General features: G+C 44.5%; 1 protein-coding gene and 1 non-coding gene across 2 annotated transcripts; one reads left to right on the forward strand and one right to left on the reverse strand.

Moving 5' to 3' along the window:
- Positions 1–3126: 3126 nt before the first annotated feature.
- On the reverse strand, positions 3127–3516 carry LOC137345347 (histone H2A-like). The gene has a single exon (XM_068008840.1). The coding sequence runs from the start codon at positions 3514–3516 to the stop codon at positions 3127–3129; it is 390 nt and encodes a 129-aa protein (XP_067864941.1).
- Positions 3517–17222: 13706 nt separating this feature from the next.
- trnat-agu (transfer RNA threonine (anticodon AGU)) lies at positions 17223–17296 on the forward strand. Its single transcript has one exon. It is a non-coding gene; the product is annotated as a tRNA-Thr (tRNA).
- Positions 17297–18030: the final 734 nt, after the last annotated feature.

Consider the following 18030-nt stretch of genomic DNA (forward strand, 5'->3'; position numbering starts at 1 on the left):
CCACAACAAAGGGAGAGAACTCAAAAATTAGAGTTCTGCCTTTCAGGAATATTGCCGGGAAGCACTTTTTCACACAAAGGGTAGCGGGAACCTGGAATTCTCTCCGAAAAATCAGATAAACCTGAGGGTCAATTGACAATTTCCAACCTGAGATTGAGAGATGTTTATCCAGTGACGGTCTGAGGGTTTATGAAATCACAGCAGGTAGCTGGAGTTAAGATACAGGTGAGCCAGGATCTAATTGAAAGGTGCAGCAGGCTCGAGGGGCTGAATGGCCTACCCCCATTTCTATGTTCCTATGGCTGCAACAGGGCAGAAACAGCTGCGAACATATGTTGCATTTCACATTTAACAGCAAAAATACCAGCAGTCAGGAGCTGAAAAGGGAAAGATGACCCCTCGATGACCGGAGAATAAGTACAGAATGGCCTCCTTCAGAACTGGTGCTTTTATCAGGATAAGATGCCGAACATTAGAAATTAATCCAACGGGAATCGCCATCCTCCGCCTCCAGGAATTGGACAATATAATGCTGGGATGTGGGAGTTTGGTTTGGGCAGGGGGTCGGCTGTGACACCACGAACACTCCCTCTCCACCTCCTCACTCCATCACCCCACCCCCTTCCCCTCTCCATGGGCCCCCGGCATCATCCGATCCACAGATTACTTCCAGCAGACATTGCTGGGGAGTGACCGGAGTCCTGGTTCTCTGACTCCATTTTCCCTGTCCCACCCATGGCCACTGAGGCTCCTCTCCCCCCATCCACCCTGAGAGCAACTAACCCACCTTGTCCATAAATTTAAACTGGAAAAGTGTCTCGTAAAGAGTAGGAGCAGAGGGGAGGCTGTAACCCATCAAAGAGGATTGTGTTCCTGAATCCCCAACTCTTTTTGCCATGTTTCCATTCAATGTCCACACTCTCTCCTTGGTTTGTCCCTGGAGACCTGTCATGTCACGATTCTCTCCAGGGAATTTCTAAAGATATTTTCCCCATCCCTCCAGGATTGGCCTGGAGTCCCCAGCACTCCCTCAATTGCAGTACTTTCTGAAATACTACCCGTGCCATGTAATCATCAAGAGAGACAGTGGGGAACTAGGCAGATCAACAGGATGTCTGGCAGATTCAGTGTGAGTCGGTAACACTGCCGGGTAAAGGCCGCTTTCCAACTCCAATCTTAACACAGGAGATTCCCCAAACGGCTGAAATAAGGTGTTTGTAAACTGCTGGAAGAGGATGTGTGTGGAAATGGTGACGTTACTGAGTAGGTTATTTGTTATAGAATGGACTGTGTTTAGGTGGGAATATTACTGAGTGTTAATTGTAGCGGAACCATATTTAAAAGCTCCGGCTTTCTGGAAACCCTTGACTATGAAGGCCGAGTCTGGAAGGGTTTGTGTGGAGAGCTGGGTTTCGGTTCCACTGTTAATAAAGGGTTTGAAATTGGCGAACCAGAGGAAACAGGAGGTGGAGCTGAAAGATGAGGGGCCGTTCTCTCTCTGTCTGTCACTCTGGGTGTCTCCTCCCCATCTGCTCTCTGTTCAATCTTCACTCTGTCTCCTCCCCTTCCTGCTCTCTCTCTGCCATTCTCAGGCAGGTCCGGGCGGTCTGTGTAAAGTAGAGCCTGCAAGAGTCTGCTTCTTATATAGTGCAGTGATCTGAGTGAAGAATCATCATGTCTGGCAGAGGTAAAGGAGGCAAAGGACTGGGCAAAGGCGGAGCAAAGCGGCACCGCAAAGTGCTTCGTGATAATATCCAGGGCATCACCAAACCAGCAATCCGCCGCCTGGCTCGCCGTGGCGGGGTCAAGCGGATCTCGGGTTTGATCTATGAGGAGACTCGCGGGGTGTTGAAGGTTTTCCTGGAGAATGTGATCAGGGATGCGGTCACCTACACTGAGCACGCCAAGCGCAAACGGTCACTGCCATGGATGTGGTGTACGCTCTGAAACGGCAGGGCCGCACTCTCTACAGATTCGGTGGTTGAACAATTTGACCCTTTCCAGCAAACACAAAACAAAGGCTCTTCTCAGAGCCACCCATCGTCACACAGAGAGAGCAGTGACCGAGAAATGGGAGCTGGGATAGGCTGTTCAGAACAGTTCAATCAATCTGAAATATTTCAGATTTCCAGCATTCGCAGTATTTTACTTTTAATTCTTTGTTCAATCAATCTGCTGTGTTCGGGATGAAAAAAAATGGAATCCCCGAATTTGACATTTCATTTGTAGCAAGGATGTGTAGTGGATTTGATTTTCTAAACGGGCTGTGTTAACAGTGCCCGAGGCTCTACACTTAGTTATTTCCCCAGTCGACACATGCCCTCAGTGAAAAGCCACATCACTCCTCCAGAATCACTCATTGTTTTCATAGAATTTCAAAATGATTTTGCTGCAATGAGGGAATCCGGGAGTTTTGCAGCAGCCGTTGAATCGGTCACTGGAACCAGACCCACTTGTGATGTTATTTCTCCCGAGACGGTGTTTCCTGCACTGAAACTGACAGGGTTTGTGAAACTGATCAGTTTCAGCTCAATCATTCAGGGACCTGGAATTCCCACAGTTTGAGCCCGCGCTGTCCAGAGCCCACTTCTGATTGGTCACCCACGTCTCATTCACATGTCTTAACCAATCGCAGAGCCTCGAATTAGAAAATACAGCAAATCACTGGCTTAAATTGGCAGAAAGTTTGAATTCGAAAAAGCCGTCAATTTCAGTGTCGGAAAGAAGCGAATTAATGGTAAATCTGGCGTTAGTTGAAAGCTGTTCTTAAAATCGGGCCAGGACTTTGTGCAGAGAAAAGCGGAATAAAAAAAGCTTTTGATGGATTATATATATTACGAAGTTTTAATCTGTAATTTTTTTTGTCTACTTATCTGTACATGGCGGTAAGACTCTATTCAGCAATCTGTAACGGGACAAATAACTCACTCAGTGTGGAATGAATAAATTAGACAGGTTTTGGGGTGACAGTGAGAAATCACTGAAACAGATGCTTAAACATTTGAAATAGTTCTCATTCGGTCCTGTTACTGGCATTTTGGAATCAGACAGGAACCAGCCCTTTCACAGAGACTGTGGGTGGCTATGAAAAGAGCGTTTGGTTTATTTGATGACATTTCGGCCGCTTTACTTTTTCTGGGAGCTCTGAGCGCTGGTTTTCTTGGGCAGCAGCACGGCCTGGATATTAGGCAGCACCCCGCCCTGAGCAATAGTCACTCCCCCCAGCAACTTGTTGAGCTCCTCATCGTTGCGGACGGCCAGCTGCAGGTGTCTGGGGATGATGCGGCACTTCTTGTTGTCCCGGGCCGCGTTCCCGGCCAGCTCGAGGATTTCAGCAGTCAGATACTCGAGCACAGCAGCCAAATAGACCGGGGCTCCGGCACCCACACGCTCAGCATAGTTGCCCTTTCTCAAGAGCCTGTGAACACAGCCCACCGGGAACTGCAGTCCGGCCCGGGAAGACCGAGACTTGGCCTTGGCCCGAGCTTTGCCGCCGGTCTTTCCTCTTCCAGACATTTCCACAATCTCGCAAATACTTTCACAAAGAATGGATAACTTCCGCTGCATTCACTTTACTTATAGCCTGAAAACTCTCCCCATTGGCCGGTACTTAATTCACCTCATTTGCCTATATTCTTCACCAATCAGGTCACTGACAACAGAGGTGGGCGGGGTTTACCGCCAAAACATCAGAAGCAGAAAATTTGTCAATTTCAAAAAGACCGCCAATTTCATTGTCAGAAAGGAGCGGATTAAAATAAATGCCATCCTGAGTCAAATATTTAAAATCCTTTCTCTTTATTTTGTTCTATTCAACTTTTTCCGTCACGAATTACAGACGCGGGTTTAAAATGTTATTTAAATTGTGGATATTTCTCCAATCGCTTTCAAACTGTCCCGGGAGGTACTAAATCCCTGTTCACAGCATTTCCCTGAAGGGAAACATTCAGTTTATCTTCAATCAGAGCCCAGTGTCCTTCTCTGAAAAGAGGAAGCAGGATCGAGTCCTCAAAGTGCCCTTAGTCTGCTGTGTAATAATCCCATTCCGGGCTGTTTCAGTGCGGAGAGTTACTGTTAATAAAATTATGAATCAGTTCACATTTCAGGAATAGAGTGAAGGGACTGAGGTCTGACCCTTACCGCTGAAAGCAGCTGTTAATGCGGTCATTCAGGGGCTGTGTAAAACAACAATAACAGCTTTAAGCAAAAAAGGAAAGGCGGATGAGCGGATTATGGGTTTTAGTTCGGTTTATGGGACAGCAGACAAAAACACAGCAGTGGGACATTTATTATGTTACACATTGTCTTAAAATGATTTCATAGAGATGTTCGGATGCAGCTTTTTCAGAGAGATTGTGGGTGGCTCTTAAAAGAGCCGTTGTGTTTGGGATGTTTTTCAGTCCATTGTGCAGTTTCACTTGGAGCTGGTGTACTTGGTCACCGCCTTTGTCCCTTCCGACACGGCGTGCTTGGCCAGCTCCCCGGGCAGCAGCAGGCGCACGGCGGTCTGGATCTCCCGGGAGCTGATGGTGCTGCGCTTGTTGTAATGGGCCAGGCGGGAAGCCTCACCCGCGATGCGCTCGAAAATATCGTTCACAAACGAGTTCATGATACTCATGGCCTTGGAGGAGATGCCGGTGTCGGGGTGAACCTGCTTCATCACTTTGTAGATGTAGATGGAGTAACTCTCCTTCCTCGACTTTCTCCGCTTCTTGCCGCTCTTTGCTGACGGTTTATTTAAGGTTTTCTTGGCGCCCTTCTTAGCAGCTGCTTTCTTCTTCTCCTCAACCATCTTCAGTTTCAATTTCAGACACAGAAATAAACCAAATCCCTTCCGAGTGCGGATTAAATAGACAATCCCACAGCTCTATGCTAATGAGGGATGGGGGAAAGTAAAGATTGTGATTGGGTGATTTGGAATGATGTCCCAACGATTTAATATTGCAATTCGACATTTGGTCTCTTTCGCCATCAAATCAGATTAAGTATTTGCAACCAATCACAAATTCCCTTACTGCAATCAGGAAGTATATTTCACAAAGACTCTCTCCAGCCCCAGTTAAAATTGAAAGAGCTGCTCCCTGTGTGGAGCTTCCTGGAAATGCCCTGGCTGTTGTTGGGAGGACACTTATTGACTGATTCTGTGTCGTTGTGTCTCTGCTATTGCATGTGAGTGTGCAATTAATTTTCTTTTTATTCTAGGCTGCTGTGTTTGAGTATTTTATGTAATTTGGTAACTCAGTCTCTGGTGCTGTATGGATTCATTCTGTCTCTGTCAGGTACTGTGTTTGAGTGTGAGGAGATGAGGTGGAGTGTTGCGGCAAGGAAGATGGAAAAGAGCATTGGTGCGATGACAGCCTTACTTGACCCCAGTTTGCACTCGGATTGGGTCAGTGATAGATCCGTTGGCAAGGATTACAGCTTGCATGTCGTAGTGCAGTATGTTTGAGGAGGACATTCCATAATCCCTCTTGGTTGGGAGAGTCGAAGGCCTTTGTCAGGTCAGGCAAGGCCATGGATAAAGGTTGCTGCTGCTCCCTACATTTTCTTCAAGTTGTCTTGCTGTGAAGATTATGTTCACTGTGCCTGTTGATGGACAGAATCCACATTGTGATTCCAGTAGGAGCTCTTCAGCCACGGGGAGGAGGCAGTTGAGAAGGACTCTTGTGATGACCTTCCCTGTGGTGGACAGCAGCGATACCCCTCTATAGTTAACACAGTCGATCTTGTCAACTTTTTTTAAAGATGATCACAATTACCGCATCACGGAGATCCCCTGTCATGCTCTCCTCCTTCCAGATGAGGGAAATAAGACATGTATTTGTGTCAAGAGTGCTTCTCTGCCATATTTTAGAATTTTTATGTGAATTCTATCTATTCTGGCAGTCTTATTGTTTTTTGGCTATCCATCTCTAACGTCATGTGTGAATGTGGGATTCATTCTGTACCTCTCAGTCACTGGTACTTTGTGAAAGTGTGAGTTACATTCTGTATCTGTCAGTCTTCGGTATTGTATGTGAGTGTGGAATACATTCTGTCAGTGGCACTGTGTGTGAGTATTTGATTCATTCTGTCAGTCTCTGGAATGTTATGTGATTTGGGACTTAGTCTGAATCTGTCAGTGGTTCTGTATGTGTGGACTTCAAGCTATATCTGTCAGTATCTCAGTGTGGGTGTGAGTTCATTCTTTATCTGTCAGTCTCTGGTGATTTATGTGAGTTTGGCAGTCACTGAATCTGCCAGGTACTGTAGGAGTATTTAAGAATGATTTTGTATGTGTCAGTCTTTGCTACTACATAGGAGTGTGGGATTAATTCTGTATCTGTCAGCCTTTGGTAGTGTGTGTGATTGTGGGATGAATTAATTCGCAGTCATTGGTGCCCAGTATGAATGTGGAAATCATTCTGTAACTCAGTCTGATATTGTTATGTGAGGGTAGGAATCACGTGTATCTTTCGATCCCGGGTGCTGATTGTGAGCATGGGATTCATTCTGTACCTGTCGGTGGTACTGTATCTATCTGTGGGATTAATTCTGTACCTTTCAGTCACTGGTATTGTGTATGAATGTGGGATTAATTCTAGATCCGCCACACATTGGTTGTGTGTGTGTGTGTGTGTGTGTGTGTGTGTGTGTGTGTGTGTGTGTGTGTGTGTGTGTAAGAACATAAGAAGATACGAAATAGGACAGGAGTAGACCATTTGGCCCATCAAGCCTGCTCCGCCACTCAATAAGATCATGGCTGTTCTGATTGTGGCCTTAACTTCACTTTCCTGCCTGCCCCCATAACCATTGACTCTGTTGTAGATCAAAAATCTGTCTATCGCTGCGTTGAATATATTCAATGACACAGCCTCCACAGTCCTCTGGAGAGCAGAATTCCAAAGATGAACAACCCTCTAAGAGAGGAAATTCCTCCTCATCTCCTTCTTGAAAGAGAGACTGCTTATCTTAAACTCTTGCCCCTAATTCTATAATCCCCCACAAGGAGAACCGTCCTCTCAGCATCTACCTGTCCAGCCCACTGAGAATCTTACAGCTTTTCAATAAGATCACCTCTCAATCTTCTAAACTCCAGTGAGTATAGGCCCAATCTGCTCAACTTTTTCTCATAAGACAATCCAACATCCCAGCAATCAGTCGAGTGAACCTTCTTTGAACTGATTCCAATGCAGGTATATTCCTCCTTATGTAAGGAGACCAAAACTGTATGGTGTTGGGATGTCAATAATGCCCTGTAAAGTTATAGCAAAACATCTTTACTTTTATACTCCATTCCCCTTGCTAAAAATGTCAACATTCCATTTGCCTTCCTAATTACTTGCTATACCTACATGCTAACATTTTTGTAATTCATGTACCTGGACACCCAGATTCCTTGGTACAGCAGCATTCTGCAGTCTCTCTCTATGTAAATAATATTCTGTTTTTCTATTCTACCTGCCAAAGTAGACAATCTCACATTTCCCCATGTTATACTCCATCTGCCAAAATGTTTTCCCACTGACTTAACCTATCTATATCTCTTCGCAGACATATTGTGTCCTCCTCACAACTTGCTTTCCTACCTATCTTTGTACCATCTACAAATTTGGCAACAATATACTTGGTCCCTTCATGCAATTATTAATATAGACCATAAATAGTTGAGGCCCCAGCACTGTACCTGTGGTACTCCATTGGTTACAGTTTGCCAATCTGAAAATGCTCCATTTATCCCCACTCTCTGTTTTCTGTGAGTTAGCCAATCCCATATCCATGTGTGTGTAGTTTTCAGTTTGTATCTGTCAGTGCCTGGTACTCTATGTGAGTTTTGGACTCTTTCTCAATCTCTCAGTGCTACTATTTGTGTGTTAGGTTGCTTTAGATGACTCAGGCTGAGGTACTGTGAGTGAGTGCAAGAATCAACCTATATTTTTCAGCATCTGGCACTGAGCATGTGTATCAGCATCACTTTATCTGTCAGTATCTGGTACTCTGTGTGAGTGGGGGATTCATTATATAACCTTCCGTCCCTGGGACTGTTTGCAAGTCTGGATTCATTCTGCATAAAATGTCAGCACAGCAACAGGCCACAGATGTGGTCGGTTTTAAGTAGGCAATATGTTTGAAGTGTTGCCAAGTATTAAATATCTGTCACTGTGAACATAATAGCGAAAGATAATGTATCTTTCAGTCTGATACAGGATTGATGTGCAAGTGTAACTCAGGCTGTACTGATCAATTTGATCAATGCCATTCAGTCTGAGTGAGTATCTTGGATTTGCATGTAAAATGAGCTCAGTCTGGAATTGTACAGTATCTTCCATCTGACACTATGAGGTTTCAGGACTGGTATGTAATTTATAGCTCAGACTATACTGATCAAATTTATATTGTATCTTTTAGTTTCACAATCCGGATGAGTTTTAAACTGGAATCTGAGTTTGTATCTCAGGTTATACGATATTTCAGAATCTCTCAATCTGATTATGCACTTCAGATTTGCATTTGTATCTAATGTATATGTCTGGACACATTATGGGAATTAATACTGATAATAAAGTCAAAACCCGTGTAAATATTGGGCTGGTATTTAACTTGAATCTCAGATTATATTAGTTTAGTTTAGAGATACAGCACTGAAACAGGCCCTTCGGCCCACCGAGTCTGTGCCGACCATCAACCACCCATTTATACACTAATTCCATATTCCTACCACATCCCCACCTGTCCCTATATTTCCCTACCACCTACCTATACTAGGGGCAATTTATAATGGCCAATTTACCTACCAACCTGCAAGTCTTTTGGCTTGTGGGAAGAAACCGGAGCACCTGGAGGAAACCCACGCAGACACAGGGAGAACTTGCAAACTCCACACAGGAGTACCCAGAATTGAACCCGGGTCGCTGGAGCTGTGAGGCTGCGGTGCTAACCACTGCACCGCCCTTAATTCTATAACTTTGAAAAGGGAACCATGTGTCAGTTCTACGTGTACTTAATTTGTAGCTGAGGTTGCTCTATTGTGGGATTGACAGACTGATAATTTGATAGTGGGTGAGAATTTGGACTGGGATTTATTTATCTACCTGTCAGTGGTACTGAGTTGGGGTGACATGGAAACAATGTCTGTCTCTCCTGTTCTGTTTGATTGATGGATTGAAAATGTGTCTCTGGATCTATTTCTGCTGTCTGAGACTGTGGAACTGATGACCTGTCTGTGTCTCTGCGCTCTGTGAGTGATAATGTACGGACTGTGTGAGAAGGAGCTGGTGACACTCTTCCTTGTAACTTGGGTGGAGGAAACATCACATTTATTCTGGTTCATTCAATTATTTGTCTGTTTGAACAGAAGTATGTTTATAACTAAAATACAGGTGAGATAGAAGATACAGGATTTTAATTAATTTAATCTCTCGAATAATAATGAGCCCCCACAAAGGAAGCCCAGTCATACAAATATTATCATTGTTTGACTGCACTGCAGTAATAGGTTCTTCCCATTCTGTCCCCTTTCCCCGTCGACACACAGCCTGAGAATGGCCTCTCCCTTCCCCCACTCACCCCATGTTCCGGGACCAGTTGATTCTCCACTCCGCCTCTTACAAACAGCCCCCGCTTGCCCCGGACTCGATGCTGATCTCTGAGTCTATCTGCGGACACGCTCCCAAAGCGATGTGCTGCTGGAAGGAGGCTGCTGTTTGCTTCCTTCCCCCGGGACCGGGATCTCTCCATTCTCGACTGTTTCAAACCATCTTCTTCCGCTCACAGGCAGTGCTGGGGGAGGGGAGCGCAGGCGCAGATTCAGGCAACAATTCAGCAAACAGAAACATAGAAAATTTCCGGCGCAGAATGAGGCCATTCGGCCCAACATGTCCATGCCAGCGCAAAGAGAGCGATCCAGCCTGTTCCCACAGTTTATTGTTGTTGGACAGTGAAGTGTGGAAACAGAAGCGGACAGTCAGGATGTGGGGAGTTACACAAAGAGAATCTATTATAGGCACCAGGTGAGAAGTGTGAAGGACACATTTTAAACAGCGGCTGTTTGGTTTCGCCTGAATGTTTAGACCATGGGAGCGGGAACTGGAAATCTGACCTGTGTAAAAGTCCCTGTTCCGTCGGTCAGTCCCATTCATGTCCCAGCGGATTATGTCTGGATGTTATTTAATTGTTGTAAAATGGCCAAAGCCTCTGGTATGCAGTAGCTGGGGGCTGCAGGACTGCAGTGGAATCAGACACTGACTCTGGTTGTATTGCTGGGTTTCCTTTGTGATTGTTCACAATGATTATTCATTCAAAGATTGTTTTGGTCTCTCTTGTAACTTCCACCACACCTCTTCCTGAATTATAATAAATACTTTTTCTTTCGACAGGCAAATACTTGAAGGAAGCAGAATAAATATAATGATGCCTCAGCACAAGGGGAAGTGCAGCCGGCTTCTCACAAACAGTAAGTATAGTATCATTCAGAGAGAAAAGAGACATCAGTTCCACAATTACTGCCAGCAGTCCTAGTCAGACCGGCACTGATCCCAAGTTCCAGAGACTAACAGTCAATCCAACAGTCACACAGAGCATGACAGACTGAAGTTGTTTCCATTTCACCCCAACTCTGTCCCAATGACAGGGAGAAACATCAATCCCAGTCCAAAATCACACCCACTATCAGATTGCAAGGCACTGTGTCACTCTCACAAGACAGCAGCCTGAACTACAAATTCAATGTCAGATAGAACAGACAAACAGTACCCGATTGTAAAGTACAGAATTAATCTCAATAATGTAACCAGACTGCAGACTGAGCTACATGTTACACACCACTCCACAAATCTCACAAGTGGTCAGACTGGAGGATACAGTATTAATTCCATTACTGCAAACTGAATGCACTGTTATCTACCAGGACATAAAACAAATTGTAAAATGAAAGGACACAGACCTGAAATGTTAATTGTGTTTCTCCCTCCACAAATGCTGCCTGAACTGCTGAGTATTTCCAGCACTTTTGTTTATTTCATATTTCCAGCATCTGCAGACTTTTGCTTTTATTTTAGAGTTAAAGAAACATTGCATTGTGAGGTGGGAGTGACTGCCCTTGACATCAAGGCAGCCTTTGACAATTTTGGCAACAAGGCAGCCCTAGCAAAACCAGTGTAAATAGAAATCGGGGCAAAATGCTCTGCTCTTTGCAGTCATACCTAGCACGAAGGAAGATGGCTGTGGTTGTTCAGGTCAATCATCTCAGCCTCAGGACATTACAGCTGGAATTCCTTAGGCTCGTGTTCTAGGCCCAACCATCTTCAGCAGCTTCATCAACGACCTTCCCTCCATCACAAGGCCAGAAGTGTGGATGTTTTCTGATGATTGCCCAATGTTCAGCACCATTCATGACTCCTCAGATACTGAAGCAGCCCATGTCCGGATGCAGCAAGACCTGGACAACATCCAGGCTTGGGCTGATAAGTGGCAAGTAACATTGGCATCAGATAAGTGCCAGGCAATGACCATCTCAAACAAGAGAGAATCTAATCATCTCCCCTTGATGTTCAATGGCATTACCATCACTGAATCCCCCACCATTAACATTGACCATTGGTTACCATAGACCAGAAACTGAACTGGACGAGCCATATAAGTGCTGTGACTGCAAGAGCAAGGTCAGAGGCTAGGAATTCTGCGGTGAGTAACTGACCTCCTGTTTCCCCACATCCGTCCACCATTCACAAGGCACAAGTCAGGAGTGTGATGGAATACTGCCCACTTGCCTGGATGAGGGCAGCTCCAACAACACTCAGGTAGCCTGTTTGATTGCCCACATCCACCACCTTCAATATTCACTCCATTCACCTCTGATGCACAGTGGCAGCAGTGCGTACCAGCTAAAAGATGCACTGCAGCAACACACCAAGGCTTCTTCGACAGTACCTTCCAAACCTGGAACCTCTACCACCAACAAGGACAAGGGCAGCAGATACATGGGAACACTACCACCTGCAAGTTCCCCTCCAAGCCACACACCATCCTGACTTGGAACTATATCACCATTCCTGCACTGTCGCTGGGTCAAAATCCTGGAACTCCCTTCCAAACAGCACCGTTGGAATTCCTACACCTCAAGGACTGCAGCAGCTCAAGAAGGCAGCTCACCACCATTTTGTCAAGGGCAATTTGGAATGGGCAATAAATGCTGGCATAGCCAGTGATGCCTACATCACATGAACAAATGAAAAAAGTGAGGAAATAGTGAAGGGCTTCTATAGAATACATGCAGATATGTTTCCTCTTGTGGTGTTGTCTGAAACAAGAGCCAAAAATATAAAATCAACATTCATAAAAACAATGAGGAATTCATGAAAAAGATATTTATGTAGTGAATGGTTAGAATATGGAATTTGCAACCACTGGGAGAGGTCGAGGCGATAATATCGATGCATTTAAGGGGAGGTGGAACAACTGTATGGGAAGAAAGGAATTGAGGGATATACATATGGGGCTTTATTTTTCTTTATTTGTGCATATGAAGCAGGGTGGCTGGAAATATGTGTAGAGCATCGAGCAGTGGGGACGATCCCAGTGCAGTGTTTTGTCTGGATTGATCTGCCCAGAACACTTGTGATGCAGGAGCTGGGAGCTTCAGTGCATCAGTGGAGACAGATACTGACACTAGTTTTCATTTGTGGGTGTTTTTAATGACTATTAATTGCGAAATTAAATTCACCTCTTTGATATTTTGCACCTCCCCTGTTCTTGAGTTAAGACATATTTTTTCTTCATACAGGCAAATACTTGAAGGAATCGTGATGAATGTGATGGTTGCTGCACTCGAGGCACAAGGAACAGTGCAGCCAGCTCCTCTCACACACAGTAGGTACATTATCACTCAGAGTACAGAGGGATAGACAGTTCATCAGTTCCCTAGTCTCAGACTGCAGAAGTAGTCAGGCCCACATTGATCCCGAGTTCCAGAGACACACTTTCAATCCAACAATCAAACAAAGCAGGAGAGAAATAAGTTGTTTCCATTTCACCCCAATTCAGTCCCATTGACAGTCAGATACCTCAATCCCAGGTCAAAGTCACCCTCATTAACAGATTGAAATACAATGTGTCAATCTAACTATAATGCAGACTTAGCTATCAATTAAATATCAGATAGAATTGGCACACAGTATTGATTGAATGGCACAGAATCTAACGTAATGCTGGACCCTGAGATTTAAATTAAATACCATACTGAAAGCTCACATCCATTCATGATAAAGGATGTTTAAACATCCCCATAGTGTACCCTGAGATACACATTACATACAAGTTCAACATTCATTGCAGAGAAAGTTTCTAAGGTGCTGAAAGATATTGTAACCTGAGACACAAATTAGATACCAGTTCAGAACTCACCCACACTGTGAAATGGAAAGATACAGAATCAATTCCATTAGTGTAGATCACTTTAAATCTGTTTCCCCCAGTCACTGACCTCTCTGCTAAGGTAAATAGGCCCTTCACTTCAACTCTATCCAGGCACCTCAAAATTTTGTATGTTTCAATGAGATTTCCCCTCAGCCTTCTCTGTGCCAAGGAGAACAGCCCCAGCCTATCCAGTCTTTCCTCATAGCTGCATTTTTCCAATCCCGGCAACATCCTCGTGAATCTCCTCGGCACCCTCTCTAGTGCAATTACATCCTTTCTGTAATAAGGTGATCAGAACTGCATACAGTATTCATTGTGGCCTGACTAATGATTTATACAGTTCCAGCATAACCTCCCTGCTCTTAAATCTATACCTCGGCTAATAAAGGAAAGGATTCCATATGCCTTCTTACCACCTTAACGACCTGTCCTGCTACCTTCAGGGATCTGTGGACATTTACTCCAAGGTCCCTCACTTCCTCTACACCTCTCAGTTTTCTCCAATTAATTGTGTATTCCTTTGCCTTGTTTAACCTCCCCAAGTGCATCAACTCACACTTCTGAATTGAATTCCATTTGCCATTTTTCTGTCCATCTGACCAGACCATGAAGATCTTCCTGCAGTCTACAGCTATCCTCCTTGCTATTTACCACACAGCCAATCTTTGTGCCATCTGCAAACTCATACCCCCTACATTTACATCCGTGAAGACTACATCAACTGCACTACCCTCATCTATCTTCCTTCTTAATTCTTCAAAATTTCGATCAAGTTGGTTAGACAAGATCTTCCCTTAACAAATCCATGCTGACTATCCTTGATTAATCTGTGCCTTTCGAAGTAACATTTTATCCTGTCTCTCAGAATAGATTCCAATAATTTGCCCACTACTGATGTTAGACTGACTGGCCTGTAATTATTTGGTCTCCCTCACTCCCTTTTTAAACAAAGGTACAACGTTAGCAGTCCTCCAATCCTCCATCACCACACCTGTATCCAGTGAGGTCTGGCAAATGATGATCAGCTCTTCTGCTATTTCCTCTCTTGCGTCTTTTTAACAGCCTGAGGTGCATTCCATCCGGTGCTCGTGATTTATCAACTTTCATATACACTAATCCCATTAATATGTCCTCTCTCCCTCTGTATGGATCACATCCATACTTCACACCCCTCTTCCTTATCTACAATATATGCATCTTCCCCCTCTTTTGTGAAGACAGATGCAAAGTATTTATTCAGAACAATGCCAGCATCTTCTGCTCTGCACATAGGTTACCTTTTTGGTCTTTTCTGTGCCCTATTCTTTCCTTATTTATCCTTTTGCTCTCAATGTATTGATAAAACATCTTTGGGTTCACCATAATTTTGATTGCCAATATTCTTTTATGCTCTCGCTTAACTTTCCTAATTTCAATGTTGATTTCCCCCCTCCACATTCTATACTCCTCTCGGCTTTCTGTAGTATTCAGTTCTCTGTGTTGGGCATAAACTTTCCTTTACTGCCTTATTACACCCGTAAACTCCTTGACATCCATGGGGCTCTAGTTTTGGCCTTCCCACCCTTTTTCTTTGTGGGAACATGTTGACTCTGAACCCCTGGAATCTCCCCTTTGAATTCTTCCCACTGCTCTGACACTGATTTACCTTCAACTACCTGTTTTCAGTCCACTTTCGGTAAATCAATCTTCACCTTAGTAAAGTTGGTCTTACCCCAATTGAGAACTCTAACTCCTGTTCTGTCCTTGTCCTTTCCATAATTATATTAAAACTGACTGAATTATGATCACTACCACCAAATTGCTGTCCCACTGCCGCTCCTTCCACCTGCCCCTCTTCATTTCCTAAAACTAAGTCTAAAACTTCACCCTCTCTTGTTGGACTTGCTACATATTGGCTAAAAAAGTACTCCTGAATGCACCTCAAGAATTCTGCTCCCTCAATTCCCTCTACACAAAAAGTATCCCAGTTAATGTTTGGGTGGTACAAATCCCCCACTGTTACTGCCCTATTGTTCTTGCACTTCTCAGATATTTGCCTACATATCTGCTCTTCCATCTCCCTCTGACTGTTTAGGGGTCTATAGTACACTCCCAGCAGTGTGATTGCCTCATTTTTGGTCCTCAGCTCAATCAAAACGGTCTCATTTGATAAACCTTCCAACATATCATCCCTCCTCACAGCTGTAATAGTTTCTTTGACCAAAATTGCCACTCCCCCTCCTTTTTTATCCCCTTCCCTCTCACGTCTGAAAACCCTGTAACCAGGAAGATTGAGCTGCCATGCCTGTCCCTCCTTTAGCCATGTTTGTGTAATAGCTATGATATCATACTGCCATGTGTCTAACTGTGCCCTGAGCTCATCTGCTTCATTTGCTATACTCCTTGCATTGATTTAGATATCCTTGAGCACTGCCAACATTTTTTGTTTTGAATTTTCTAATCAGTATTTCCTCTCTCTTCCAGACTCCATTAATTTTCTGCCTTCCATTTTCATTTCTGATCTGACTCTACCTTCCAGTCCCCATCTCCCTGCCAAACTAGTTTAAACCCTCCCCAACAGCACTAGCAAAACATCCTGCAAGGAACTCCGTCCTGGCTCGGTTCAGGTGCAACCCGTCCAACCTGTCCCAAAAATCGAAAGTCCTCCCTCCTGCACCATCTTTCCAGCCACACGTTCATCTGTCTTATCCATCTATTCCTGTACATTCATCTGTCTTATCCATCTATTCCTGTACTCACTTGCACGTGGCACTGGGAGTAATCCGGAGATTATTACTTTTGATGTCCTGCTTGCTAATTTTTTACCTCACTCCCTAAGTTCTGACTGCAGCACAACATCCTTATATCTACCTATGTTGTTGGTTCTGATGTGGACTACCACTGCTGGCTGTTCACCCTTCCGCTTCAGGGTGCTCTGCAACTGCTCAATGACATCCTTGACCCTGGCACCAGGGAGCCTACACTCCATTCCTGGATTCACGTCTGTGGCCATAGAAACACCTGATTGTTCCCTTGACGATTGAATCACCTATCACTATGGCTTTTCCAGTCTTCCCTGTACTCCCCTTTGCTGCTGAGTCACCCATGGTGTCATGGACTTGGCTCCGGCTGCACTCCCCAGGTGAAGCATCATTGTCCTCTGTATTCAGAACTGAATACCTGCTGGAGAGTGAGACGCACTCGGGGTGTCCTGCACTACCTGCCTGATTCTTTTTGACTGCCTGGTGGTCACCCATTCCCTCTCTCCCTGCATACTCTTAAGCTGTGGGGTGACCACATCTATAAACGTGTTATCTATGTACAAAGAACAAACAACAGTACAGCACAGGAACAGGCCATTCGGCCCTCCAAGCCTGCGCCGATCTTGATGCCTGTCTAAACTAAAACCTTCTGCACTTCAGGGGACCGTATCCCTCTCTTCCCATCCTATTCATGTATTTGTCAAGATGCCTCTTAAACATCGCTATCTTCCCTGCTTCCACCACCTTCCCCGGCAGCAAGTTCCAGGCACTCACCACCCTCTGTGTAAAGAACTTGCCTCGCACATCCCCTCTAAACTTTGCCCCTCTTGCCTTAAACCTATGTCCCCTCGTAACTGACTCTGCCACCCTGTGAAAAAGCTTCTGACTATCCACTCTGTCTCTGCCACTCATAACTTTGTCAACCTCTATCATGTCGCCCCTCCACCTCCATTCTCAGTTTTGGGAAAAATAGAGTATATGACTGTATCAGGAAGTAGGAAAAGTTAAAATATGTTGTGACCAGTGGAGACGTGTGATGAGAATAAACAGATCCTCCTCTGATTTCAACTACAAAAGCATTTGTGATTTGGCTCTGTAGCTTAGTTGGTGAAAGCACCTGCCTAGTAAATAGAAGAGCCTGGGTTCAACTCCCAGCAGAGCCTTATTTCACATTTGTGATATGCTTTAGAAGTTTCCTTATCAATCGTTTATATCTCTGTTTTGTGAACTTGAACTTGGAATTCAAATTACATGATGAATTTCAGTCACAGGAGAAAACAGCCTTTGTGAAGGATGTGAGTTGGGAATGGCTGTTCCTCCTTGTCCAGAAATTCAGTGCTGATCCGCCAAAGGCAACTTCTTTGATACAAATTTGTTCACGGTTACATTCAATCTGGAAAACAGCTCGACATTAATCTCACTGAAGGAAAGTGTGACTGCGTTGTTTGTTTCAGAGTGTTTGTGTCGTTATGTGTTGCTTTTAACCGAGACTGGGGACACGACGCAAGTGGGAGGATTGATCCGAGGTTTGGAATATTTGTCAATCAGGAACAAGAAAAATCAAAGGAACCAAATAAGAAAACCTATGTCTCGTGGGTGTTGAGAGACGGTGAGAAGATATTAAACTTTGTTCCATTCAATCCGGCTGCGATGAACTTTGAATTTTTCCGCCTTTTATAAACATTATTTGAAGGGTCTCTGTAACAATGTTCAGTGTTGATGAGAGTGGGGTCTGGGTGAGCAGCTGCTGAGTGTGACAGGGTCAGGACTGGATGCAGGAAGTTCTCTGACATTCTCTCTCCCTCTCTCTCTCTGATGGCTTTGAGTTGATTTTCAAGTGTTTGAATAAATGAAGGAAGTTCCCTCCACCCATTTGTTTGGACAGACAGTGTAGTAT

The sequence above is a fragment of the Heterodontus francisci genome, chromosome 28 (assembly GCF_036365525.1).
Source record: "Heterodontus francisci isolate sHetFra1 chromosome 28, sHetFra1.hap1, whole genome shotgun sequence".
In the NCBI taxonomy this organism is placed as follows: domain Eukaryota; kingdom Metazoa; phylum Chordata; class Chondrichthyes; order Heterodontiformes; family Heterodontidae; genus Heterodontus; species Heterodontus francisci.

Excerpts from the sequence above, each read along its gene's own strand:
- LOC137345347 (XM_068008840.1), bottom strand. The coding sequence starts at position 3,516 with ATGTCTGGAAGAGGAAAGACCGGCGGCAAAGCTCGGGCCAAGGCCAAG.